Source organism: Chanos chanos, chromosome 4 (assembly GCF_902362185.1).
Source record: "Chanos chanos chromosome 4, fChaCha1.1, whole genome shotgun sequence".
Lineage (NCBI taxonomy): Eukaryota > Metazoa > Chordata > Actinopteri > Gonorynchiformes > Chanidae > Chanos > Chanos chanos.
In genome coordinates this window covers 50244590-50272084 of record NC_044498.1, presented here as the reverse complement: position 1 = coordinate 50272084, position 27495 = coordinate 50244590, and the positions used below count along the sequence as shown (strand labels likewise).

At 42.6% G+C, this 27495-nt stretch overlaps 1 protein-coding gene across 1 annotated transcript in view; it reads left to right on the top strand.

Annotated features, from left to right (window-relative positions):
• spock2 (SPARC (osteonectin), cwcv and kazal like domains proteoglycan 2) overlaps nt 1–23627 on the top strand; it is a 30082-nt gene extending 6455 nt beyond the window's left edge. Inside the window, exons 2-11 of the mRNA XM_030772692.1 lie at nt 7223–7231; nt 7724–7769; nt 14373–14487; nt 15124–15229; nt 16153–16267; nt 18165–18284; nt 18712–18930; nt 21377–21439; nt 22706–22843; nt 23482–23627. Coding sequence (XP_030628552.1) covers nt 7223–7231; nt 7724–7769; nt 14373–14487; nt 15124–15229; nt 16153–16267; nt 18165–18284; nt 18712–18930; nt 21377–21439; nt 22706–22843; nt 23482–23627 — 1077 coding nt within the window. The remainder of the gene's footprint in view (nt 1–7222; nt 7232–7723; nt 7770–14372; nt 14488–15123; nt 15230–16152; nt 16268–18164; nt 18285–18711; nt 18931–21376; nt 21440–22705; nt 22844–23481) is intronic.
• The last annotated feature ends 3868 nt before the right edge of the window (nt 23628–27495 follow it).

The window sequence follows — 27495 nt, the reverse complement described above, 5'->3', positions numbered from 1 at the left end:
AAGCTCATTTTTCGTTACATTGAACTGCATAATATAAAAGTGTTCTGGACAACGAATGGGGTATTAGAAACTTGCAGGACAATTTGTAAGGCCAGATTATAGACTTGATAAGTTCTCAACCTACACTCAAACCAGTGCTGACAAAAGGGGAGAAAGAAAGAGAGAGAGAGAGAGAGAGAGAGAGAGAGAGAGAGAGACGGAGAGAAGCGTGAACCAGTGTGAAATGGCAGACCAGTACCATAGGTGGGCTTTAATTGAGTTGAAAGAAATCGGCCCCTCATTGTACTGATCTTGGAGTCCAGACTGTTCCTGCTGAATTGGAGGTTTTATCTGGGGAGTGCAGGTGCAGGCTGTGGCAGACCCTGCTTAATTTGGAACTTTCACTGCTGTCCTCCTTGTGCCTGAATCCAGGCTCTGGTTGTTTCCTCTCTCCCAATCTGCCTGTTTATCTGCTATCACACACTGCAAATAATATGGACAGTAACCCATCTCTCTCTCTCTCTCTCTCTCTCTCTCTATCTATTTATCTGTCTGTCTATATGCTGGCCTGTCTCATACACATTTTGAAGTTCAAGTACCAAATGCGACCATTTCTAAATGCATTAGCCAGTTATAAGGCTACAGATGAGACATCAGGTTTAGTTTATTGAATATGTATGTTTTTTTTTTCCTTTTTCACAATGTCAGTTGAATGTCAACGTTTTTCAGGGTAGTAATGATGTCTTGGCTAAGTGACAGTGACTCGACTTACGATTCACGATTCTAAGAGGCGTTTTTTTTTTCCCTTCGGCAGTAATGAGTTAGTATGTGCTGAGATCAAGCCGACCGAGCTCAATAAAGGTACATGGTTGACATGACCTGTCAATTCTGTCAGGATCTCCTCCACTCAGGCAGACAAACTCCCTCATCCCCCTGTTCTTCTGTGTACTGCTGCTGAGAGAAAATGTGTTATTGACTGCATGTGATTCCCTATTTGCTCATTTTAAGGTGTCGTCTGGTTTCTATCTCTCCCCGTTCTGCATTGCTCGTTCTCTCTTTCAGACCTGTCGTTTTGTCCTGCTGGGATTAGTGAAAATGTTAGCGAGGCGAGGCAGATCAGAAGATTGAAAATTAACGATGGTGTGAGTCGCGCTAATTTAGCCTTGCGGCGTCTGATGGAGAAGCAAAAACGCTTTTTTGCGTATTTAAGAGGGACCGCTGTACGGGCAGTGCTCACGCTATGTTCGTCCGCTTCGTAAGTTGCACACCCGGTATATCAGAGCAATTGTTTTGACCTCACTTGTACTTGAGCCAAAACCTGCAGTCATTTACTTTAAGTAACGATTCGCCAATGCCGTTTGTCCCTTATTTAGCTGATCCTTTATGCTTTCTCTGTGGACACATTGAGACAGTTATTTTGTGCCTGATCTTGTGAGGAATATTGCATTTGGACAGGCTGGACATTGCAAAACACAATTTACTATAAGTTACAAGCGTTTTTTGTATATTTTTCCCCAAATATATCCTCTAATACCTCTTCTTTTATAAGGAAATTTGAGATTAATATACCAAGTTAGTCTACTTGGAATCATGCTGCTTTTAGAGAACGTATCCCTTTGAAGCGTAACGACATTGTTGGGAAATCATAATAAAATCTTTCAAAGTAACATAAAGCAATACCACCACACGAAAACACTGTGTCCATATTCAAATGAACCGTTCTATTACACAGGGACATATTTCTCATTTCATAACAGCATGTTGAAACCCCCTGTTTTTCCCTGAGTGTCTGGTGGGAGGAGGACACGTTTTAGCCACAGATCACCAGATGCAGAGGCAGAATCTGTTGGACGTGAAGCCAGAGGACACGTCCTTGGTCAGACTCCCGCTGATGAATAGTTCACAGTGTGTTTTTTATCGGGTTCTCAGAGATTTGTGGAAGAATTTATACATTTGTAGTGTTAAAAAGTGATTTATGTGTTATTATTTGCTATGGTATTGTTAACTGTGTGTCTATTTCCTGGTTTCAGTACATGTCAAGGCAGTGATGATAGTTGAATTTGGCATCCCAGAGATCAAAAAAGTAAACCTACTATAACCTGACCACCGCCTAACCCAAGTCCCTTATCTAGCCCAGTCTAAGGCAGCCTAACCCCAACATAAACTAACCTAACCTAATAAAACTTCACCAAACCTGCCTCACCACAGCCTAACCTAACCTTAGCCCAACTTAACCCCAGCCTAACCTAACCTAAATTAACCCATCCTGTCCAATCCTGTCTTGACCCAACCCATCTTATCCTATGCCATCCTGTCCTATCCAATCCTATCCTATAGCCTACACTAACCTAACCCCAAACTAATGTAATCTGTCCTGTCCCATCCTATCCTATTCTGACATATCCTAATATAACCGAACCTATCCAAACATAACATATAACCCAGTCCCTAAACCGTAACCCTTGCTGTAACCCTGATCTTACTAAAGAAGCAAATCTGCTCTGAGATCAGGCTGCAAGATTCAGAATCCATGCGCAGCCCTTGGTTATGTGTTTTTCCCTGACGGATAAAAGACGTTGACCAGAGGGCATTCTGTCTCCCGGAGAAGCCAAGTCCTGGGAGCTCCTCCATTCTGCCGCTGGGGCCACATTCAGATGATGTCTCTGTCAGGAGTGCGTGAATTCTCTCCCTGGAGGAGGTGCTTGCATCATCCTCCTTCAACGTGAGAGACACACGAAGAGAGGGGGCTGATACTCAGCAGAACGAGATGATCCCAGTCACCGGAGCGGGCCGTTAACAGCGTGTTTGATGTGTCGCTGCACCACTAGTCTGAAAAAAAAAGAAAAAGAAAAAAAGAGAGAGAGAGAGAGAGAGAGAGAGAGAAAAAGTAGAAGCCCGGTTGGAGTGAAGGCCCCGAGTGCATAAATCAGGCAGATGTTTCCTCAGAGTTCAATGTGTAACCTGTCAGAGCAAAGCCCAGCCCTGACAGTGAAGGTTGTTCTCTATGTTCAGGAGCATATGCTAGTTTGTGGTCACTGCTGTTTTGTATTTCTTTTTATTTATTTGTTTATTTTGGAAGGTAATAACTGATGAGATGCGTAGTCAAACAGGCGTAGCCTGCAGATTGTGTCCACCTGTCACGTCCACTGCTACATGTTTTGTTTTGTTTTGGGTTTTTTTTGAGTGGCACACATGCCTGTCAACAACACTGCAGCTGCTGCTGCTGCAGTCGGTTGCATGCGTGGGAGCGCAGCCATTGTAAGTCAAAGGGACGATGACATAGGACTTTGAGCAATTATGAAAGGCCGCGAGCAGCAGACCTCCTCGCATGTAATAATTATGAACATACAAGGATATGAGTGTGCGAAGGAATCTCTAAGGAGGGGGACAGAGAGAGCCGAAAACGAGCACGGAGTCCAGGCCAAACTAAAGCCATTTTCAGCTTTTCTCATCTTGCGTCAGATGAGCTAACCAGGGCCCCACACACAGAGAAGGCAGGAGCGAGGATGGCAAGCCCAAATTGAAAATTACTCAGAGGGATGGAGAGAGACGGAGAGAGAGAGAGAGAGAGAGAAAGAGAGGAATGGGCTAGTTTTCGCCGCAATCCGCTCCTTGTCAACCTGAAAATCATCACCCCGGTTTATATGCTGCCCTGATGAACGGTATACGAGATTTTTTGCAAGAGAGCGGAATGTCTTTCTCACAAGTGTCAGCACTGAAGGTGTAAAACAATTACCCTTTCATAACACTGACATCTATGCAAGTCTTTTTTTTTTCCCTCATCCCTTTTTATTTTCTCTTCTCAGACGCTTGTTTGCAGAAGCGGGATGAATGGCATACAAAACACAGGCCGTGCGTTTGTCTGCTTTTATTTGGACCAGCATTTGTGAATCAATTCAAACGACAAAGGGATTTTTAACCCTGTCATATGAATTTATTTTTCCCCCTTCCATCTAATCTACTTGTCTTTGCATTTAACCTGTTCTGCGGTCAGGGGCTACGGGCCCATGATGCATTGAGTAAGTAATGCTTTCGTCATAAGGCGTTCACTTCTCCAGGTCAGACACCTCAGATGAAGGGGCGGGAGGAAACTGGACAGAGGAGAGTATATTCGTAGTAACTGGAAAATCATGCAGTCACGGCGAAGTGTCACAGAGACGTGTGTGCTCTGGAACGTGCTGCTATTCTGTTTGTCAGAGAAATACAAAAACATTTAAATATGACTGAGGGGGGGGGGGTGATGGATGACCTCTCACTGCTGCAGACTAGACTGCAGTCAAGACTGAATGCAAATGACATCCCCCTCTCTCTCTCTCTCTGTCTCTCTCTCTCTCTTCTCCCTCTGTCTGTCTCTCTGGCCCTTTTTTCCTATCTCTCCATCTTTCTTTCTTTCCTTCTTTTTCTCTGTCAATCTTTTTCTCTCTCCTTCTCTCTCTATCTGTCTCTCTCTTCCACTCTCTCTCTCTCTCTCTCACACACACACACTAGCACACGCACACAACAAATACACTTTTTTTTTTTCAAACAAGCATTCTAAGAAGACTTCCAAAGCTTCTGGAGAGTAAGTAGGGTGTGTGTTTATCATACTAAGTTTCATTATGGAGATCTGAGAGATTATCAGATCGATAATCAGTGCTGTGAAACACAGGATGACTAAGGCTGGGGAAAAACTGCCGTGTCCCTGTCAGACGATGAAACGAAGGCCTTTGAGTGGTGTTTCAGACAGGTTTCACTCAAACACGTCTCTCAGAAGATAAGATCAGGTGCCTAACATCACACGACGTGTTCAGGGTTCAGATGAATACTTGTCAGTTAGGCTGTCAAACAAAGACGTCTCCGGCAGAGTAACTGCTGACAGTGACACGCACTGCGCTCACGCAGACGGATTCAGGCTCCGTTTATGTTAACACAATACAGAATAGCTGTATTGTTGTATTGACATTAGCCGGGAGCATACTGCCACCAAACTGCCAAGCCAAACAAGTCAGTCATATTGGGCGGCTATGGGCGGTTATCTGCTGCTGAGTTTGATCTGGGCCAGTCCTGCAGTGCCGGTGCTTGCTTTGTGCTTGAGGAGAGCTCTGGAGCCCGGGCCTGTGGAAAAACAAGCTCCGTTTGCCACGCCGCCTCTGCTCTGGACGGCAGCTGCTTCATAGCTTTATCGCCATAAGGCACACGCAGGTTTTACCTGACACCAGAAACAACATGTTTAAGGTCTCATCTGGAACTCACTTACAACATCTGATGGGTTTTTTTTTTTTTTTTTTCCCTCCATGTCTTCCATCTGTTGAGCCTGAGTCAGGGTGGAATGAGAGGTTAGCTGATTACAGTTAATAATGGGTAATACTGCGTTTGAAAATGGGTTTGGGAAGAAGCCCATAACAGGGTTATTATGACATCATAATAGACATAAACACAGATACTGATAAGAAACGTGGAGTAAAATACAATATAAATTTGAGTAAATATTCTCCTTTTAGATACATATAGGCCTAACGCCAGTTATGATCATTGTTATTGTTATCTTAAATTTTATTTGAATTTTTTCCCCCCATCGGTTTATATGCTGGATAACACTTCTTTACTGTGACTTATTTTTTTATGTCTTATGACTGAGTTGGAGTTTTATTACAGATTTTCTGTATGTTTGCTTTTTTTAAGATAAGAGATCATGATAGGGCTATACAATATGTCCACTGATCCAGGCGAGTGCTTTGAGATTAGGCTTGCTTGAAAAATTGTTGATGATACACAATAACATGTTTATTGTTGTGGTACTTTTTCCTCTGCTCTGACTCATCCATGCATTTTCTTATCAACGCACAGACAGGGAACATCGACTTGACAGAGAATATTCTGGTCCATTTTCGCCCGTCTAAATGGAAAATCGTCATATCGTCAGGGGAAGAGCATGTCTAAAGCCTCTGATGATTGCATTTGAATGGAGCTCTGTCCAATTTGCATATATTAAAAAAAGAAAGAAATAACGTCTTGAAATAGTTTTCCCGTTTCGCCTTTAAGAGCGCATTGATTTGAACTGTCAAAGGGCATCTTTTTATGCTGTTTGGCAATATGTCAAAGAGGACGTTTTAAATAATGCAGACATCAGAACATCAATAGCAAGGCTGCATGGCTCCAGAGACTATTTCAGCAGCAGCAGAGTTCAGAGAACTTGGCTTGTTAAGAGTGTCACTTGTTTTCGTCCGACAAGGTTACACCGTATAAAGAGAAGTAGTTTACCCAGTCGAAGCGGGCCTCACTGGCCAGAAAAACGTTTTACGTGCATCTTCACGAGAGAGTAATGGCAACTATTCTTATCCGTACCTGTTGGAGCTGTTTAAACTTCAGTTAGGGCGAGTAGCGGACGTGCTTAGAGGACCGTTATCTCCGTAAATTAGGCCACGGAATGCCACACCAAGTACAGGCCTAGTTTATGAGGTATGCTTATCCCAGGTGTTATGCTTCATGGTGTGCAGAAGCGCTCCTGGCGACTGCTCTATGCGCTGTAAATTTTTACAGCAATGTATTTCACCAGGGCAACAGAGCTGGATGAGGATGCGGTGCGGATATATACAGTATATATGTGTGTGTGTGTGTGTGTGTGAGAGAGAGAGAGAGAGTACAACGACGATCGTGTGTGTTAGTGAAATTTACACCTCAAGAAAAATAAATATGATTTAACTTCAACGTTATAGTTCTAGGAGGTATGCAAGTAATGTATTTTAGCTGTAATTGTTTACGTGAAGTCACTGAGTGAATATGACCGATGAGGTATTATCAGGCTGCAACCCAGCGTCGTGTTTTAGCCGAACTGGTCGGGAAAGTGAATATATAAGTCTTTGTGAAAGGCGTTTGTTCATACTGTACACTGTTGACGAGGAAAATTATGACTTGCTCGTGGGCATGTTTGTTGTTATGGAAAGGTTTACCTTCGTTACATGCTTGCTCTAGTAAAGGAGTTATCATGAAGGATTCTTCATTGAATGCTGAAGGGCCATTACATCTGTTTGAGGGTGCGTTTATCTGCAAATGATTTCTAGATGTGTGCCGTTTAGCAAATACAAAACGCAATAAATGTAGATGCGGATGAATTTTTAAACGTTCTTCCTGGGAGGAAAGTGCATATTCCAAATAGTCATAGACGTTTATAGTTTAATAATAACTTATCTTAAGAGACTCATACCTCCATTCTAATTCTCTCTCTCTCTTTTCTCCTTTACTCGTCTCCCTCACGCGTGTGCAGGAAGTGGAGGTCAGTACCCTTTTCTAAATCTGACTAATGCTCTCCGTCATGTTTGATGTCTCTCTGAGGCTGAGCAGTTCATAGTCTTTTTTTTTTTATCCTTTTGCTTTTTCGTTTTTAATATGAAGACATATCACGAGCATATTCTCTTTTCTTTCTTTCTTTCTTTCTTTCTTTCTTTCTTTCTCTCTTGTCAGTCTACCTTTCCATGTCTCTACTAGACATTTGAATTTTTAATATTCAGAAGTAGACAATGTAGAAAAATCATAATTTATTGCTGTTCTTTTGTTCATTTAAATAATCCCTCTACTCCATCATGTTGGACATGCATCTGTTTGCATATTAAAAACAACAGCAACAAAAAACAGCAGTCTGTACATGAGAAATCCTCATCGTATAATAATGCTGTTTACTTTCCTCCAGGGTGTATAATTGTATTAGGTATAACATAGTCATGCAGTTACTAAAATTAATCAAGCGAATTCTCTGTCTTTCCCTCAGGACGACTATATCAGAACATGGGATGAAAACCAAGGTTCATATGAGGGTAAGTATTTTTGTAGTCCTGTAACACGCTAAAATACACAGGTATTCATTCATTATGTAGAACGTTCAAATTTTCGGGAGTTGTAGGTTTTCATATTTAATTGGGCTTTATTGACAAGTCAGAATGACTTAATAGTTGGTTTAAGGCTAAAAGCAAAAGATTAAACTCTAAAAACATATGGCACATACAACACCTTGTAGTTTATTGTTTTCAAATGCTTACTTTTTAGAGTACGTATTATTTTGGGTAATCAAACTTTTGATGATAATTTTATATGGCTTAAATGGAATGCCATAGCTCTCTTGATAAGACACAGCCTAAATGGTCAACAGATCAGGTGGTCTGATTATTAATTTGGGGAAAGTTATGATTGCGCTGTTATCCTTTTGAGTCGTTTTCTGCGTCACCTCAGTGAGAAGATGTAAAGCCTGTGGCGAACTTTCCTCCCCTCTCTTCACTGAGTGACGACGTGCGCGGGTCCATCCGGAGACAGTAAAGCGCCCAGTACATTGTCTTCCTCAGACATGAGATGAGTGTCATATCCATATGAGAATGGAGAGAAGGCACTGCACGTGTGAACACTGGGGCTTGATTTGCAGTTTAAATGAAGTTCTCAGAGTAGAGAAGTCCATTAGCGAATATCTGAGGATGTTATTAATGGATCACCGTCGGTTTTCCACCGCCGGCTCTGCAGGGGCCCTGAGGACATGATTTAGTAGTGAGTGGCGTTGGCTTTGTTCCTGAAATACATGAATCCACTTAGTCTGCACTCATCACAGGGCAGAGGGGGAGATGGTAGTGGCAGTGTGTGTGTGTGTGTGTGTGTGTGCATGCTTGCCACCGTGTGTGTGTGTGTGTGTGTGGGTGCGGGTGTGTGTGTGTGTGTGTGCGTGCGTGTGTGCGTGTGTGTGTGGGTGGTGGGTCTCTCTCTCTCCCTTCAGTTCAATGCGCATTGGGTGCGTTTACACCTTTACTTTCGGGCTGTCCACTTGCGATCAAATCACCAAAATTGGATATAATGCAAGGTGTAAACAGGGCCCCGTCATACACACACAGACACACACACACACACGGTGGCACGCATGCACACACATTTATTTATCCAGCGCTAAAAATGCCAAGTACTACACAGATCAAGAGATAAACCTTCAGATATTGTCATGCCATTTTCCATTTCAGTATTGTAATATGAAACTGGAACTGTTACACAGGGGGAATATGTGTGTGTGTGTGTGTGTGCGTGCGTGCATGGGGCTGGGGATTGGTTGTGCTGGTGCATATTTAAATAAATTGTGTATTGTGCTCACATATGAATAGACTGGGGAGAGACAGCTCATCACTCCAATGCACAAGCAGGCCATGTGGGAACCCCTCTCTCTCTTTCTCTCTCGCTCTCTTTCTCTCCCTGTCTCCTTCTCTTCTTTACACACACACACACACACACACACACACAGAAAAGAGACCGGTTTGGCCTGATTAAAAAGGATGAGGGAGATTGCCGTCCTCTGTTGCCTGTCTCCTATTCACCTGTGTAACGGTCTCTGTGGAGAGAGGCATGGAGTCCTTTGACTAAAACTGTTCCATACTCTTTGCAAAAAAAAAAAAAAAAAAAAAAGAATTAAAAAGAAAGAAAGAAAAAAAAAAAACCCTGAGCGATTCAGTTAAGGACATTGATCTGCCTCTCTTTTTATGAGTGAATTAAAGAGGTGATAGAAAGGAGTTTGCCTGACAGATTTGTCACACTCATATAGAAATTAAATCAGTGTGATGTATCCATCTGAAAGGCAGCCAGGGCAGATATCAATGCTCACCAGGCTTCTCTATTCAACCCTCTGAACTTTTTGTCATGATCTTAGAAAGAGCAGGGACACTTTTCATTCTCAAAACGAGGCCGTTCTCCACACAAAAAAAAGGAGCCACTCATCAAAAAGAACGAATTTTGCATCTCTCGTTCAAAAGGAATGACGCTTAACCGGAGAGCAGGAATTTTCCCTTTTTCCTTTTTTTGCATTGCAGAGTCATTTAATGGTTTTTTTTTTTTTTTTTTTGACTTTTCACTTTCTGCAGTGTTTCTTTTGAAACGTATTTTAAAACGCACGCTCTCACTGTCGGCCCCGTTTCAGCCTGATCAAATGCAGTTGAAGCTGTTTTATCATCTTTACTAGCCTTCTCTTTGTAGACTGGGAAGAAAAAGAAAAGAAGAGAAAGAGATAGAAAGAGGGGGAAAAAAACATACGGGGTCATTGTTTGACACCATTATCAAAGCTCTCTGCTTGTCAGGACTCATTTTCACCAATCCCATGCACACACAGCGGCTTGTGGAGGTTATTCACAGCCGTAATATACTGATCATGCAGAGAGAGTCAGGGGCTGCTTATTTATCCAGTGAAGGAAAGACCAGTCAGTCGTTACCTGCTCTAAATGAGGAAATAACCCGCTTATTTGACTCTAAATGGGCTATCCATTCAAAGACGGTCACATGACTCATAGCCACACCGTGAACAGATATTGAGTTTTGTGTGAAGGGGACAAAGCTAGACTTTTCTGCTTGAAAAAAAAAGCCTGTTTTTGTCTTGAATTTGTCCTGGAGTTACACGCAGGATCCAAGTTTTAAACAAAAAAGGAAACAAAACCCAAACAAAACAAAAAAAAACCCAAAACAAAACCCAAGTTTTATTGAGTTAGCTCAGATGACAAAGCAGCACACATTGCGGTTATTATTAAATTTCAAATTCACATTTTATTTGTTACATGCACACAGCCACACACAGTACGATGTCCACTGAAATGCCTATTACGGTTGTCCAAATGATAAAAAGAGCATAAGATAGAAATTAAGCGTAAAAAATAAAATATACATAATCAGAATATAAAGAATATAATATAGGGGAGAATATAAGAATCCAGTATAAACTATGTAAGAGAAAGGTAGAGCAGCCGTGTGACTGTGAGTAAAGTGCAGATACATGCAGTTTATGTGCAAGACAATGAACTGTGCAGCATCAGGCATCAGGCTGAGGTGATTATAGTGAAGTGAGATGAATAGCAGACATATATAATAAATAGTGTAGATCTGGGGGTGTAGTGCAAAAGGTCCAGGGTCCAGTCCTAGGAAATGACCTAGGTGTTGACCTAGGTTGAGGGTCCGAATGGCCTCTGGGAAGAGGCTCTTCCTCGCTCTCTCCGTGTTGGCCGTCAGAGAGCAGAAGCGCTTCTTCGACCGCATCAGAGAGAAGAGTCTGTTGTTTGGGTGGCTGAGGTCCTTCCCTATCTTCCTGGCCTTGGTACAGCACCGCCTGCTGTGGGTCATGGAGCTCAGTGCGAATGGTGCGCTTGGCCGATCGTACAACACTCTGGAGAGCCTGCCTATCCTGCCTGGTGTTGTTCCCAAACCAGGCTGTGATGCTTCCCGTCAGGATGCTCTCAGTGGTGCAGGTGTATTATGTTGTTATTCTAAGCTATGTGTCGCTGTCACGAATCAACAGAGAGAGAGAAAAAGGGGAGAGAGAGAGAGAGAGAGATAGACTGGATGCAAGTGCAGGCAAACCTTTCATCCAAATCGTTATCCAAATGCCAAATCAACAAGAAGCTTGGTCTAATAGAGAACATAACAGGCTACTGGGGTCTAGGCAAAATCAAGAGTTAGATAACGGGCGGTGGTCACTACTACACAGAACAGTTAACAGGAAAAGAGGAGTTAACAGGGAGCAAGGAGGCTAAACTAGGAACAAGGCTAAACTAGGGACAAGGAAACTAAAATGGAAAAGTACAGCTCTGTTCAGTAAGCAAGTGAGGGACCTCCCAGGGGCACAGGGGAAAACACAGGGCTATATATATATATATATATATTTATATATATATACACAAAGACACAGTGGGAAAGAAACTGAGGACAGGTGCAAACAATAATTAGGTAACAAGTTGATCAGACAGACAATTAGGGCTCTGATTGGCTAGAAGACAGACAGGTAGAGACAGAAGTGTTCTACGTGATCGTGGTGCTAGGAGACGCCATGGGGCTGATTTGAAAACATTTTAATTTTTAATCATATTTTAGCTATGTTTTATAAATTGTATTTCTTTTTTGGATGGTGGTCGTTGTGTGTGTGTGTGTGTGTGTTTGTGTGTGTGGTGTGTTTGTTTGTGTGTGTGTGTGTGCGTGTGTGTGTGTGTGTGTGTGGAGAGGGGTATATAAACTCGTATTTAAAGGACATGCTATCAGTATATCAGTATGTATTTGTAAACTTACTTGGAAGCTTTAATCTGATGCCTGTATGTCAGTGCTGGGAAACGGCTGTACTCTGCTGTAGTCTCTGATCTTTTTATAACATGCATTACCACGGAGGTTTGCACTGGTTACTGCATCAAGAACTCCTTTTCCTTTGGTCGTCTGATAGCAGAGATAAGATTAAATGGCACCGTGCTGGTAAACACGAGATGAGAGAGGTGATGTCCACGCTACAGCTGCCAAGGTTTTCTTCATCTCCACACACTGGTTTTGGTTAGAACGGGACAGAACATAATGGAAACGGACTGCAAGGCCGCAGCTTTCTGGTGAGCGTTAGCAAGACAGGAAGAAAGACAAAGAGAGAGAGAGAGAGAGAGAGTGATAACAGTCGGGAGAAGGCAGAGATGGAGAGAGTGAGACAAAGAAAGGTGGGGGAAAAAAGAGAGATGTGGAGAGGGAGAAAGAAAGAGAGAGAGAGAAAGAGTCTGAGAAATCTTTATCAATCCACTTATTTCAACCGCAAATTATAGTCCAGCGATGTCCTTTCTCCGTGGTGGGCCTGTTGCTATGGTAACCCCGCCATTCTTGTGTTTTCTTTAATCTGCTCAATCACGTTACCATAACGTGAAGCCCAGCGATTCCACCGTATGCTGTTGCAGGCTATACAACACACACGGGACTCTAACAGCACTGAGGCAAACGGTCAAATCTATTAAAAATCGTTTCTCAGTTCACCTGCAATTACGGTGGTTTTGCTCTTGTACTCTTGTGGAATATGTGAGGAATACACTTGAATTTCTGTCTTTTCAATCTGACGCTATAAATCAAGCACGGCTTTTAGAAATTAGTCGAATTTGGTCAAAAATTAATGTTTGATGTAAACATGTAACCAGAAAGGTGTTGAGAAAATGTTTCTGTATGTTCCGTGGTAGAGAACCAAAGAGGAGTTTCACTGTTACTTTTCGTCAAGATACATTCATGGCTGCATTGTCACTTATGCATGTTCCCAGCATGGAGTAAATTTAGCTGCCAGGATCTTTGACGAGAACAGGCAAAGATTACAAAAGACCCCCCCCTCCCTTCAAGAAAAAAAAGCCCTCCAGACTGGTGATTATGCCAAGGGATTTTTTTTTTTTGTCTAACATTTAATTCGCACAGGCTTTCTTTCACAAGATTAAAGATTATAAGATTGTTTTGGATGGAAAAAACTCTGAGCTGAAGAGAATGACAGATTTGCCATTTTTTTCCCTAAATCTGTCAGCTTGTGACTGCTCCAGACGCTGATGGGGTTGGATTAATTCAGCATTACCAAACTGTTCAACACCCAGAACAAACATAGCAATCTTTTGACCTGTCGTCGTCTGCAGGTGCCTTCTTCCATATTTTCTCTCTGTGTTGTTTATTTTTTTTTTAGTCCTGTACTTCTACACTGTCTCGCCACTAATCAAGGGTTTTATGATGATTAAATGAGTCTGTTTAGATTGGCCATTACGAGGCTATTGTAAAGTGTTCAGGATGCGGTGTGTTACGGAGATGAAATTTGTAACATTAGACATTGTAATGGCATGTTTTTATGTGTAGTTTTATGTCTATGCTTTCGCTGGTGCCTTCTCGTTAAGGGATGTGCAATAATGCAGTTATTCTGTGAGTCAGCTGACCACATGTCTGTTTACCCAGTTCCTGTTTGTAATCGTTTGTGTACAGTTTCCCTGATGAAGTCTGTTGGTGACCAGCAATGTTGTACTTTAAAGTCGTAACCTAGAGATCAAAGACATTTTAAACTGTAAACCACGTGATTGCCCCGAAGAGTTCATCATCTGTGGGATGAAGGCCCCTGTGGGATTTTTTCTTTTCCAACTATTTTGATTCTCGTAGATGTGACTGCACTTAACTTTCTCTGTTCACTGTTTAGTTTGCTTCCAATACATTGCCCTTCGATGTGTCCCTTTTTTTGTGTGAGAAAGAAACTGTCAACGCTGTGGTGTAGAAAAACACTCCCCTTCATTTTACACCCCACCACAGGTGCCACTCACTCCTCAGCTCCCGTTATGTCCCCCCCCCGAGCCAGGCTTCCATACGCCCAGTGAGGAGTCCTCCTCCCGACTTTTTTTCCTTTACTTTCATTGAGTGATGGTGTGTGGCTTTAGTTATTTGTGCCCAAGATCAGGGCAGAGACCAGACAACGGTGACATATTAGAGAAAGGCCAATGCTGACAGAGAGAGAGGAGAGAGAGAGAGGGGAGAAAGAGAGGAGCGAGAGAGAGAAAGAGAGAGAGAGGGGAGAGAGAGAAAGAGCGAGAGGAGAGAGAGTGCGGGGGGGAGGACAAAGCAAATTGCTTTTCTTTTGGTCATCTCTCTGCACATCCCTCTTGCAGATGTGGACACCACCAAAGACCCTTGTCAGAAGGTAAAGTGCAGCCGACACAAGGTGTGTGTTGCCCAGGGTTACCAGCGTGCTGTATGTGTCAACCGCAAAAAGCTGGAGCACAGGTATGCTTAGCCCTCAAGTGTCAGCTTAAGACGCGCACACACGCACACACAAATGACTTTTGAAAAGCCACCAGTGTGACGCACTTAATGTAAGCGTTACATCTTTTTAATAATACAAGCCAGAAATAGTGGAAATTCCTTTTCAGTCTCCAGATTTCAATAACACTTTCATGAAGCCTTCTAAGAGTCACGCTGCCAGGAGCTTGGCACAATTACAGGGAAAATATTGTTAAAAGAGCATCACCGAGAGTGAAGTGAGGGAGCTGCGTTCTTCGCGCCCTCATTACAGTGTTGTACCTCTGGTGTTAGTGGCTTATTCATATGTAAACACATTATGCTCACAGACGCTTCGCTTCTTTATGAATACTAGAATTGATTCTGCGAACAGACCTCTGACTGATTACATTTCTACGTAATGATACACTGTTTGATGCGTAACTAAACAAAAAAAAAAAAAAAAAAAGGTTCTTCTCTAGCTTTGTTTGGTAATTAAAGATGTGCTGCTTCCTGCAGATGTTAGCTGTCAACACATCACCGACTGTTTACATACGTTAGGAAATGTGACGGGAGTTTGTGAGTGGAATTTTTTTGAAGCATGCTGTGAGGTTGCTGTGTGTGTGTGTGTGTTTACCGCAGACTGAAGCAGCCTGTTGTGAGGCCGCAGGAAAGCAGCTGTAAACCCTGTCCCGTTTCCGCTTCTGGACCCGTCTGCGGTTCTGACGGACATAACTACGCCTCTCAGGTACCGCCCAGCTGTTTGGCCTCCCCCCCCATTTCATTTCATTCAGTCAAACTCCCTTTCGTTCACTTCAGTCCCATTCAGTTCGGTTCATTTCCACTCGCCCTATACGCTGTTTTTCAACCATATCTTTTAGGTTTTAGAGGCTACGCATAGCAAGATTTAATTTGTTGAATGTTTATGATGATCAAACAGCTTTCACCAACTGTACTCCTGGTCTGCTTGTTTTCTGGCCCTGAAGGAATGGACATAATAGCTTTTTTTTTTTTTTTCTGTCCTTTTCTCACTCCTACGTTCCTGTGAGTCAGCATGTGCACACTGATAGAAGGCCTTTCGGTCACGTGGCGGACGCTGGAGGTTAACCGTGAATGGCACCTCCGCAAAAAAAAGAAAAAAGAAAAAAAACGCCAGATAAATTTCCTGTGGGAATTTTGAAAAGGCCGGAACTATTGATACTGATTTATGCATTTTGCCTTTTAGATTTTTTTCTTTTCTTCTCTTTTTTTTTTCTTTGGCTGATACAACTCTCACACTAGAGCTAGCCTTGAATCGAGCTTTTTCATTTTTTCTTGCCTGATAAGATCTTAATCTGCACTGAACTATAACTGTGAATACAACAGGACTGAAATAAGTGACAGTGGTCAAGTGTCAGTGTAACACATGTGATTCTTTCTCTCTCTCTCTCTCTCTCTCTCTCTCTGACTCTCTCTCTCTTTCTCTGTCTGTCTCTTTGTGTGTGTCTCTCTCTCTCTCTCTGTCCCTCTCTCTCTCTGTCTCTGTCTCTCTCTCTCTGTCTCTGTCTCTTTGTGTGTGTGTGTCTCTCTCTCTGTCTCTTTGTGTGTGTGTGTGTGTGTCTCTCTCTCTCTGTCGCTGTATCTCTTTATCTGTATCTCTCTCTCTCTTGCTCTGGTCTCTGTGTGTTGCAGTGTAAACTGGAGCAGCAGGCTTGTCTCTCTGGAAAAGAACTGAGTGTGAAATGCACTGGTCTCTGTCCCTGCCTCAACACACCTGCCCCAAATACAGATTCCGACAGCAAACGCGGTACGTACATCAGACCATGTGACCAACCACCGCATACAGTATACATCTCATAACGCACTGTGCAGCACATCGTACACCATCTTATTGTTTACGTTGTGCCGTGACGCGTGCCTGGAATCCCCTTTCGGTGAAAACTGGCTTTGCTCTGTTGTTTTCTTCATTACTTCTGCCTGCTACGTATTTAAATATTTTAAACAAAATTCATAATTAACCATTCGTTGAACTCGCTGAGCAGATTTACCAGACGGCTTCATAACAGCCTTATTTGCATAAATCGTTCGCGCGGTAAGAGCCCTATCCAATCCAAACGGTGGCAGTTTTTGTACGCTACAGTTCTGCAGGCCACTGGTTGCACACTGTAGGCGTGTAATGAACCACAGAATTTTTCTTCCACCTCCACTCATGTAAGTGATTTTTTTTTTTTCCTGTTTTTCTGTTTTCCCTGAACGTGATCACATGCCTATGCATATTTCTAGAATTGGAAAACATTCCAAACTCTACTGTTGATCTTTAAGAATCATTTTTTTTATCATAACTTAAAGCCCGTATGCGTTTTTCTTTTTCGTTTAATTTCTCACTGAGGGCAAATGGATGCGCCACGCCTATCATGCTTTAACGACAGCATTGACCGAGTAAATATTGCAAAGAACAACGAACCGCGTTTTTGTCCTGACTGGGTTTATAAATAATGGACGTTATACTGAGATTTAGGAATCGACATAGACGAATAAAGTGGATCTAGCCTCTGGGCCTCTCAAAGCAGTAACTTCTTTTTCTTATATTGAAGTACCGGCGCATCGATCTGAAAAGGCCAGCGGAGTCAGTCATTGTGGGCATTCTGTTCCTGCTGAAATGGCAATGCTCAAGTGACAGACCCTGCTCTCTCTCTCAAACCGCCAGCGTGGCCGTACTTCAGTTCTGCCTGTTATTAATGGCAATGGAAATCTTGCAGTCATTTTTTTTTTTTTTTTGACAGAGAACATTTAAAAAAGACAGGGATGTTTAGACTCCTCTCGCCCGTTGTCATGGAGACGTGCCTCACAAGAACCGCCCCTCAAGTTTAGCTTTCTTACACTCATTTTCTCAGGGAAGATCCTCAGAATAATAGGTACTGGAGAATAATTTTGTTTCATTCTCGTTTTTTTTGGAGGAGTTTTGTTGCTGTTTGTATTGAATTTGTTCTTTTGAGTTAAACATGTATATGTTCAAAAAGAAAGGAAAAACTTCAGTTCTGAGACGGTTCTGTTTAATTTCAACCCAAACTATGGCACAAACTGAACCATGGCCCAAAACCCAAATATGAAGGTACAAAACCAAACAGTGAATAGGGTAAACATTACACCTGTAACACAGATAAAAAATAGAATGAAGTACTTTGAATAGGCTATAATTATTAAATCATTAAATGAATAAAATACAATATAAAGCAGTGGCCAATATCATGGTAATACACTGAAAAATGATTTTACTGAATTACAAAACACATACATCATACCTGGAGGGTCATTTAGAACTTTGCTTAAAGATTCTGACTGTTGACTTTCTTTTTCTCTTTTGACTTGTAGTGTCAGTTTTCTCTGCCTCTTCCACAGACTTTATTGATTTAGCAAAAAAAAAAAAACCAAACAAAACAAAAAAACCATGGGTCTGCACTCTCTCCTGTCTTTCTCTCTGATGCTGTGTGGTTGAGAAGTCTCCGTAGACACCCTTTCTTAAGACCCACAGGCTAAACTTCAGCTCCCAACTCTTCACTCTGACCGAGTTCTGTCCATCACTCCTTTCTCAACCTTTCATCCCTTTGTTTTTCTGTTTTTCATCCCCCTCCCTCTTCCTTTTGTGAACTAACTCTCTGTTCCTCTCTCTCTCTCTCTCTCTCTCTCTCTCTTTTTCTCTATAGAGACTTGCACAGGGCAGGATCTAGCTGATCTGGGGGACCGCCTGAGGGACTGGTTCCAGCTGCTCCAAGGCAACGCCAAGCAGAACAGCACGGCCAAGTCTGCAGTCAACTCTGCTTCAAGTGAGCATTTTAAACATGGGCTTGGTCTTGTCCTTTCAGTTTGTACTCCTGTGATGAACAATGTCTACAACTACTGTCTGCCATACTGAACGCCAAAAACAGAGTTTCAGATAAATAGCTAGAGGCTTACGGATCACCTCAGAGGAATTTCTTATTTTAGCACGCTAGCACATTACTGCACAGTATATGTCCAGACAATTTTAATAAAACTGTAATTATACTGAAATTGTCATTTAGGCTTCTGTGATTGGCTGGGATTGTTTAACCACATGAAGTAAAAACCATTCAGACTGTGTTCTAACTCAAGGGAACAAACAAATAAAAAAAAAACAACCACAAAAAGACACTATAAAACTGTAAAAACACTCAAAAGAAAAAAAAAAAAGAAAGAAAGACAAATCTACCAATCAGTCTGAATTCCTCGTAGTTCTGGACCGGAGCCTTGTGGCGACTTGTAAGGATTCTATCGGCTGGATGTTCTCAAAACTCGACACCAACAGCGACCTGTATCTGGACCAGGCCGAGCTGGCGGCCATTAACCTGGACAAGTACGAGGTGTGCATTCGGCCGTTTTTCAACTCCTGCGACTCCTACCGCGACGGCAAGGTCTCCACGGCCGAGTGGTGTCTCTGCTTCTGGAGAGAGAGTGAGTCAGCAGGCGCCTCTTTTTCTGTTATCCAAACCCGCTGAAAACCTGAGTCAATGCATCACTTTATTTTTTCATAAAACACCCCGCCCCCCACCCCTTCCTACTCACCTCCCAGTATTTCATTAAGGTTATCCTCTCAGAATACAAGCTGTGAGAGTACAGGGTAAACTTTAGACAGGGTTCTTTCATTCTTTTCATTCGGCGTTTTTTTGTTTCTCTTTTTTTTTTTGTTTTTAATGAGTAGCAGGTGTTGTATCTTACGGACATAAAGCATGTTATATGTCTGAAAAAAAAAAAGCCTTTTTTTGCAGCATTTCAAGGGCATGGCCCACAGTTTGCTCAGCACAGATCTGCAAATCTGCAAATGCGACAGCAGGATGGCACATGGCGGAGAGAGGGTGCCAGCAGCCTCCTAGTGGAAACATACACAGCTCCAACGCGTTGCACAAGTGTGACAGGGAGAGAGGGAGTGTTTTGGATGAAGGGATTGTGAGATTCTGTGTGATCACGCTGAAAACCATCGTCAGAGAGACGGAGCCTAACGTACACAGTTTGTTTTAGAGCAATGGTATGCTTAAAACAATTCTGTTTTACTGGTTTTGTATAATGGTTTCTTAAAGATGGATGAGAATTACTTGCACACAAACACACACACACACACACACACACACACTCACACTAAGACAGACAGTAAAGAAAGTGCATTTAGTTAAGACAACAGGATGTTTTTATCTTTGGGTTATCACAGAAAAAGACACTAGAAACCCAACTGGCCGGCATAGTCCACCTGATACTGTGCTGTGTCCAAGTAGAAACTCCAGGAGAGATTACACTGATGTTTAAACAGTAGAGAGGAGAGAGCATCTGTCTGTACACTGAGTGACTTCAAGGACCACAGGGCTTATCCCTCAGTAGTGACAGAATTCATTCTGTCCGCTCTGGATTAGGCTTAATTGGGTTTCTAAATATAATCAAACATTCAGTGAGGAACGGAACCATATGTGGGATGTTTGGATTACAGTAATCCAAAGCTTTCATCTCTTTTAAACACTCACTCACTCTGTCTCTCTCTCTCTCTGTCTCTCTTTCTCTCTCTCTCTGTCTGTCTCTCTCTCTTTCTGTCTCTCTCTCTCTGTCTCTCTGTCTCTCTCTCTCTCTCTCTCTCTGTCTCTCTCTGTCTCTCTTTCTCTCTCTCTCTCTGTCTCTCTCACTCTCTGTCTCTCTCTCTCTCTATCAGTCCCCTTCTTGCTCAGAAAATGAAAGTCGCGAATCACGAAGGCACTCCGTGTTGACCTTTAACGATAAGTGGTGAGGATGGAGAGTGACTGGTTGTTTTTCTGGCGAGAGAAAGACAGACCCTTTCTCCTTGCATAATTTGCTTGGAAATGAACAGTGCGCCTTCACTGGACGTCATTAGAAGAGAGTGGGTGTGCTTTGTGGCAGTGGAGAGGGTGGTGCTTGTTTTAATGTGTTTGTTAGGAGCCTGTCATGAATATTCATGAGGACTGAACCTGTCTGAGTGGCTTTTGTTTCTCTCTGTGTACTTGTGGGTATGCTGTCTCTCTCTGTGTCTGTGTGTGTGTGTCTGTGTCTGTGTGTGTGTGTGTGTGTGTGTGTATGCGCGCGCACGTTTGGTTTGTTGTGAAGCGTGATGAGGTCCTCCAGCAGAAAAAGGCATATGCTCCGCTCCGGATCTCTTGGGAAACACACACACACACACTCACACTCACACTCAAATGGTACTTGTTTGATGCAATTCGGATCACGTTGTTCCCGGGCACTCTGGCATCTCCTGGGGCGGTTGCAGTTCCTTCTGGCCTGTCACACTTTGTCTACCCCTTGTATTTTCCCCTGCAGAGGAGAAATGACCATCACAGAGCAAACACAACATCACTGTTAGTTGTTGGCAGTCTGCTCGGCCCAAAACACTCTGGGATTGGTATCAGGCGAGCAGTGAAGCAGAAATATACAGCGTGTTTAAGACTTATCCAGCACTGGTTTGGAAACACTGTCTTACATGACATCGTGTCACGGAATCGTTTTCCGACATTTTTTTTTTTTTAAATCAAGACGAGTGTATTGTTACGGCATAGATACACAACGCTTTCTTGCAGTTTACTAGCTGACTTATTACATTTGATTTAATGATATAAATGTACTGGTTTAAAACTTGATAAGAGGAAAAACCTCCTGGCCACACTTAAATTGCATATTCTTTTTAATTGCTTTATGCCTCAAAATTGGTTTAGAAATATTTTAATTAATCATAATTCATAATTCGCAAGCATTATTTATGATGATCGCTGATTTCTGAACGGAATGTAAGTGTTCCAGAATGTTCTTTCATTCAGGGTGGTGTTTGGTATTGCTTGGAGGGGGAGTGTTGTTTTGGACAGAGGAGTGCTTCTTTCTCCCTAAACTGCTGATTGTTTTTCATCCTCAGAGCCTCCTTGCCTGGCTGAGCTAGAAAGGATCCAAGTGCAGGAGGGGACCAAGAAAAAGCTGGGTATGTCTGAGAACCTTTCCACAATACAATGCACTGCATGTAGAGGCTAAACTCAGGGGACCTGACTGAGAAAGAGAGAGAGAGAGAGAGAAATAACAAGGAGCTGGAACAAGAGCGAAATAATGAAAAAGAGCAGGAAACCAGGACTGAGAGGCAGGCAGATAGACAGACAGATAGACAGACAGACAGGCTAGTGGAGGGTAGAGACACACTGAGATAGGAACAGTGAAGGCAGGAGACAGAGATGAAGTGGAAGAATGCCTCTGGCAGAAGTGAAATTGGAGGGGTTTCATTAAACAGATGACAAGCACGCGGCTGGGATTACCTCCTAATCAGCCGTGGGGAGGGGTGGGTTGGGGGGGGGGGGGGGGGCAGTTAGAATGGGGGGAGGGGGTGGGATTAAAGCATGCTGCTGGCAGTGGGCTGTACACTGCAGCTTTGGCTCACCAGCTCACAGAAGTCTCCAAGGACACGTCACGGGCGCAGGCGTCCGGCCGGCCCGACTCAGACCGCTCCTCGCTGCCTCTGTGAAGCCTGACTGTCAAAACAAATGGCTTCTATCACCACAGTGCCAGTGCGCTGCCCCTAATCCATTCGTTTCGTGATAAACACCCCCCCCACACACACCCCCCCGGTTAAGCTTTGATCTATGGACATTATGGGGCAACGTGGCCTTTGATTGGGTGATATAAACGTCATTGCCTTGGTGTCATATACCGGAGCTACGCATTTAGATACATACATTCATGCAGCACACACAGTGTAAATTTCCCCTTATTTACATGCACGCAGGCATGGCACGGACAGTTTTATCCTCTCAGCCTTTTCAAGGACACACACACGCACACAAAGATTGAAATCTTAACAGTCGTTGAGCGATGCCTCATGACGAACGGTCGGCGGTCCACACCTGAACGGCTTTGCAATTTCACCTACACTGTTCGTCTCTGTGTCTTTGCATGCATAGGTGGGTGACACAGCAGGACACGAAATCTCATGCAGGATATACGTTTGTTTTGAATGGTTTTGTGTGTTTGTGTGTGTGTGTGTGTTTGTGTGTGTGTGTGTGTGTGTGTGTTTGTGTGTGTATGTGTGTGTGTGTGTGTCTGTGTATGTGTCTGTGTGTGTGTGTGTGTGTGTGTCTGTTTGTGTGTGTGTATGTGTGTGTGTGTGTGTGTGTGTGTGTGTGTGTGTGTCTGTGTGTGTGTGTGTGTGTGTGTGTATGTGTGTGTGTGTGTGTGTGTGTGTGTGTGTGTGTGTTTGCAGGTACGTACATTCCCAGCTGTGATGAAGATGGTTATTACAGGAAGTTACAGTGTGACCAGAGCAGGGGGGAGTGTTGGTGTGTGGATCAGCATGGAGGAGAGCTAATAGGCTCTAGAGTCCATGGCAACCCGGACTGTGGTAAGCAGACTAGGGGAGAAGGCATGTACTGATAATAACTAAGAACACACTCACACACACACACACACACACACACACATACAAACTCTCTCTCTCTTTTCTCTTTCTCTCAACACACACACACACAGAGAGAGAGAGAAAGTCCCAGTACAAGGGTTCCTCTGTGGCTAAGGCTCAAAATCCACGAAATCATCAGTCACCTAATGTGACGGAAGACCAAGTGCTACATTCATTAGCCCTGATTCATTTCCATTCCAAAAGAGCAATTGTCTCTCTGAAATAAAGGTCTTCAAGATTAATTACATCTGGCTGCCAAAGACCTGCAAGGTGATAAAGAACAAATCCCCTGACTAGACTTAAAACAGCCAGTGAAAAGCCCAAAGTCAAGTCTGACACACCTCTCATTTGCTCTTATGCCTGCGCTAGTCAAACGCGTTTTCGAGGCAATGCTTACCCTTTGTTTTTAGCAAATTGCCTAAATTTGCATGCATTTCCCTTTCAATATATTCATAAAATCAAGAGCATATTTGCAGTGTGATGAGGTACTGTATAAATATGAATGGGAAAAGAGATGCCAAGACATCCTCTATGCCACGGTATGGTCAGCTTGTCTCTCTCCGTCTCATGCTCTTCTCAAGATGAAGTGGTTGCCTACTCTGGAGATTTCGGCAGCGGCGTCGGTTGGGAGGACGAAGAGGAGAAAGAGGCAGAGGAGAACGGAGAGGAGGCTGAAGAGGAAGAGGGGGAGGTGGGGGAAGCGGATGATGGCGGATACATCTGGTAGAGGGGAGAGAGAAAACGACTAGCTGGTCCAACGCAGCTTTTTTTGTTGGCCACTGCTACAGGGGCAGCTCTTTTATCTTTCACAAAAACGATGGAAACCGGAGGTTGGGACATCTTTATACTGCACTCAAAAAAAAACCACAGCATTGACTTGGGGGGAATGTTGGGGTGGGGGGGTGGGGCAGGGTAGTCATAGCTATAGTGAGGTCATCAGTTTGGAAAAAGAAAGTCAGTCCAGTCATACTTGTCTTATAAAATACTTGTGAAATGTCCTTTTTTTTTTTTTTCGTTGTTGTGTATGTGCAAGACATTTTTCTCCTGATACAGTCTGTGGCATATCAGCTCACACGCTTGAGGGTAGACTGAATGGACAAACGTAGTGTTTCTTTGGCTTTCTTTTTTTTTTTTTTTCTCATTTAGACGTGCTCAAACCTTCCCAGTGCTATACAAAGCGCTATGGCTCATTTGTGACTTAAAATATGTGACAAGATCTTATATGCAAGTCTAATAAATCCACCGTTTTCTCACTCTACATTTTCAAAGTGTTACATTTTAGTTGAAAACTTGTTTTGGGGGGGGGCGGGGTAAAAATTGAAACCTTCTAGAGAACTTTAAAAACAATGACTCGAAACAGGCTGGCAGAAGATCTGCTTGATTGATTGAATGAAGGTTTTCCATCCATGTCTCATCTGTGCATCATCGCTGTATTCTGTTGTAAAGTCAACTGGTGTCCACCGTCAGTGCCAGACCACCTCTGTGATCCCCTTCTGGCCCTCTAAGAACACATTCATTATTGCTTTAATTGTCTCCAAATAGCTTAGCTAGTGTTTGGAACCCAGAGCACATACACCCTGCAACAACCGAGAGCTGTACTCCAGTGCCAAAACCAGCTAGATGCTTCATCTCTTCTATAGAACCAGGCAGACCACCAGGATGGGCTCACATCAAACATGATTTATTTTTATTGGTCAGATCAAGTTTTCAAAATAGTAAAACATTGTGTGTGTACAATGCACAAATGAGGGTTACAGGCTGGAGCAGATGTTCTTCTTTTTGGTTTTGTTTATGCGTTGGAGAATTTTTTTTTTTTTCCGTCCAGAACAGTACATTAAGAGAGGACTGATGGCCTCGAGGCATTCTGGGCCCCTCTCTAAGCCATGAAAACCCAGTGAAACTGGAGGATGTACAGCATTGTATTTTTTTATGTAAACACTGTCTGTATACATCAGTGTTTCCCCCTCTCTGCCCCCAAAGCTCCTGGCTTTGTTTTCGTTGCAATAGCCTGTAATGAATCTGTTGAAATGTCTTCTCCAGTCTTATATTTCTGTAATAATGGAGTCTGGCTACAGCCCACTAGGTCAAACTGATCTACATTACCTCTGAGACTATAAAACGTTAGCGTGTGTAAAAACGAACGGGCCAAGCGCAAGCTTTGGAAATGCAATTTGACGACATTTCCCCCCGTGGATACACAAAAAAAGGACAGATATATTTTTTTACAGGTGTCTGCTTATCAGATTCACCCATCGGCAAAAGTGAAATATGAGTCGTGTGTGCGGCTTGCTGTAAATCTCTCACTGTTTAGGCTGATAGTGTTGTTTGAAAATCAGAACAAAATGCAAGTTGAAATGGCAGAAAAAACAAAAACAAAAAAACATTTACATTACATTTTTCCCACTGCCTGTTGCTATCTGTGTGTTCCTGAGGTAAAACCTACATTCTGTTTTGCTTTTGGAATTACTTTTTTTTTTTTATTTTCTTACATCATACAGTGGCATCAAATTTCAGCTAACTGGAGAGAGTTCAGAATGAAAATTGCATATCCACTGTACTTGTGGTAAACATTAAGGGTGCACACTTGCAGTCAGATTAATGTCACTGTAAAATTTCCCATCGGACCCACGTTGCCATACTTAGGACTTGATCTCCTGAGAGTGCAGTTCAGTCGAAGGAGTGGCTCCCTTTGTACCACAAAAACCATTAGCATTACACATGCTATTGTGCATGCACAGCGAGTGCATATATGAATTATAGATAGTGTCTAGTGTGGTAATTGAATCAGACAGCAGCACACTGAAGCCCACCGCCAGAAGAGGGTACTTGTTTTTTTTTTTTGTTTTTTTTTTAATGATTTCATATTTCTCTCTTTTTTTTTTTTCTTAAGTTCAGAAATAAATACATGCATTTTCACTGATTTTAAATGGACTGGGGGGAAAACAACATTGTTCTCTCTTTTAGAACCGTCTGTTTTAGAACTGCTTGGAGAATGCTATAAGAGCGTAAAATGTGTTTTGTCCCCACGCTCTGTAGATGAAGCCGTTATCAGTGGAGAATCTGGGACGGTCTGATCTGAGACAGTGCCGCAGGGTGTTTATAAGAGACAGGTGTATTTTGAATTGTCCTATTCTCCATTTCTATTTTATACTCTAAAAGACATCTCATAGCATCACTTGAATTAGTGTAGGATTACTCTGTAGATGGAGTATGTTGCGTAATTGTACAACGGACGTTTCTGTATATTTGCCCATTAAGTGGATTGTAACTGTTGGTCGAGTTTTGCTGTCATGCAAGACTCAGATTTTTGGTTGCATGTTTATTTGTACAGATATGTCATCTTCCTTGCCTGAATATGATTACAATTAAAGGCCCTGGGCTCACTCTACTGTAGTGATAATTATTCTGCAGTTCCTGTATCATACAGACTGGTTTTATAAGTTCTCCATACTAAACAATTTGTCTACATTTTAAAGGCACGTGTATAAGGATTTTTTTTTTTTTGAAGAAAACTACATTTAGATTGAAACTGGCAATGATGGCATAATTATATTTGTTTTGATTGTTTATAATCTTCTAAACGTTTTAAACTTTAGCAGCAGTACTGTAGCAGCAGAACTTTAGCAGTTTAAAAAAAAACCAATGGGCCGTAATATGAGAAGGGCCTTTTCACTGCGGTATGGTGCCTTTACATCTTAGTGTAAAGAACACAGTTTGTTGTGAAGGCTTCTGTTTGATGGTTTTGACCTATCAGTCAGGTTTAGTTAGGAACCCTGTGTTCGGTTTTCAGCCTTTTGAACTGTACAGTTGATCTCCTCACCTCCCGTCAGTTTGTTCCACCTGAACAAGTCCAATAGTGCAGGTGTAACAATCGAAAGTTCACGTTCCTTGAGCCTCAGAAAACCGCCACCGGCTAAAACAGAGCCAGCCCCTCACGTTCTAATCTCATTCTCATTCTGCTGTTTTAGTCAAAGGGCCAGTCCGTCAGCGTCCTTCAAAAGAAACAGTTAGCAAGATCTGCATGTAATGAAACAATTTCAAAGGTCTTGGTAGCATGTCATTTTAACAGTTTAAAACCTGCCTCTGCCGGTTATGGTAGATTGTCAGGCATAAATATAAACATTAACCCCCTCAACATTTTGGAGATAACGTGACAATTTAAATCAAAATGTGAATCACAGAGCTAGTAATTATGACATCATAATTTGACTCCCTAACAATTTGTTTTTGCTATGGAGAAAGAGAAAGATTCACTGATATTTTTCACCACTGTGTTCGTACCTTAAAACAACAACCCTATAGACAAGGGCCGGATTCATTTTACTGCACCGTCTCTAGAGAGGGAAACAATGGAAGAATATGGGCCACTGAAGACAGGAGATGACACTGCAAGATACAATATAATCACATTACAACACAGTGCTTCCATTTGTCTTCAAAATGTTAACAGAGCTCAAAAAACTGTTTCGTCCACAGAAACAACAATAAACGTTTACTCTGAATATTGTTACCTGGGGTAAGCATGCGGGCCAGAGACCTGCGTTTTTCCACTAATCTAACTGGGTTTACAGAGGAAATCGGACGGATTTGTTACG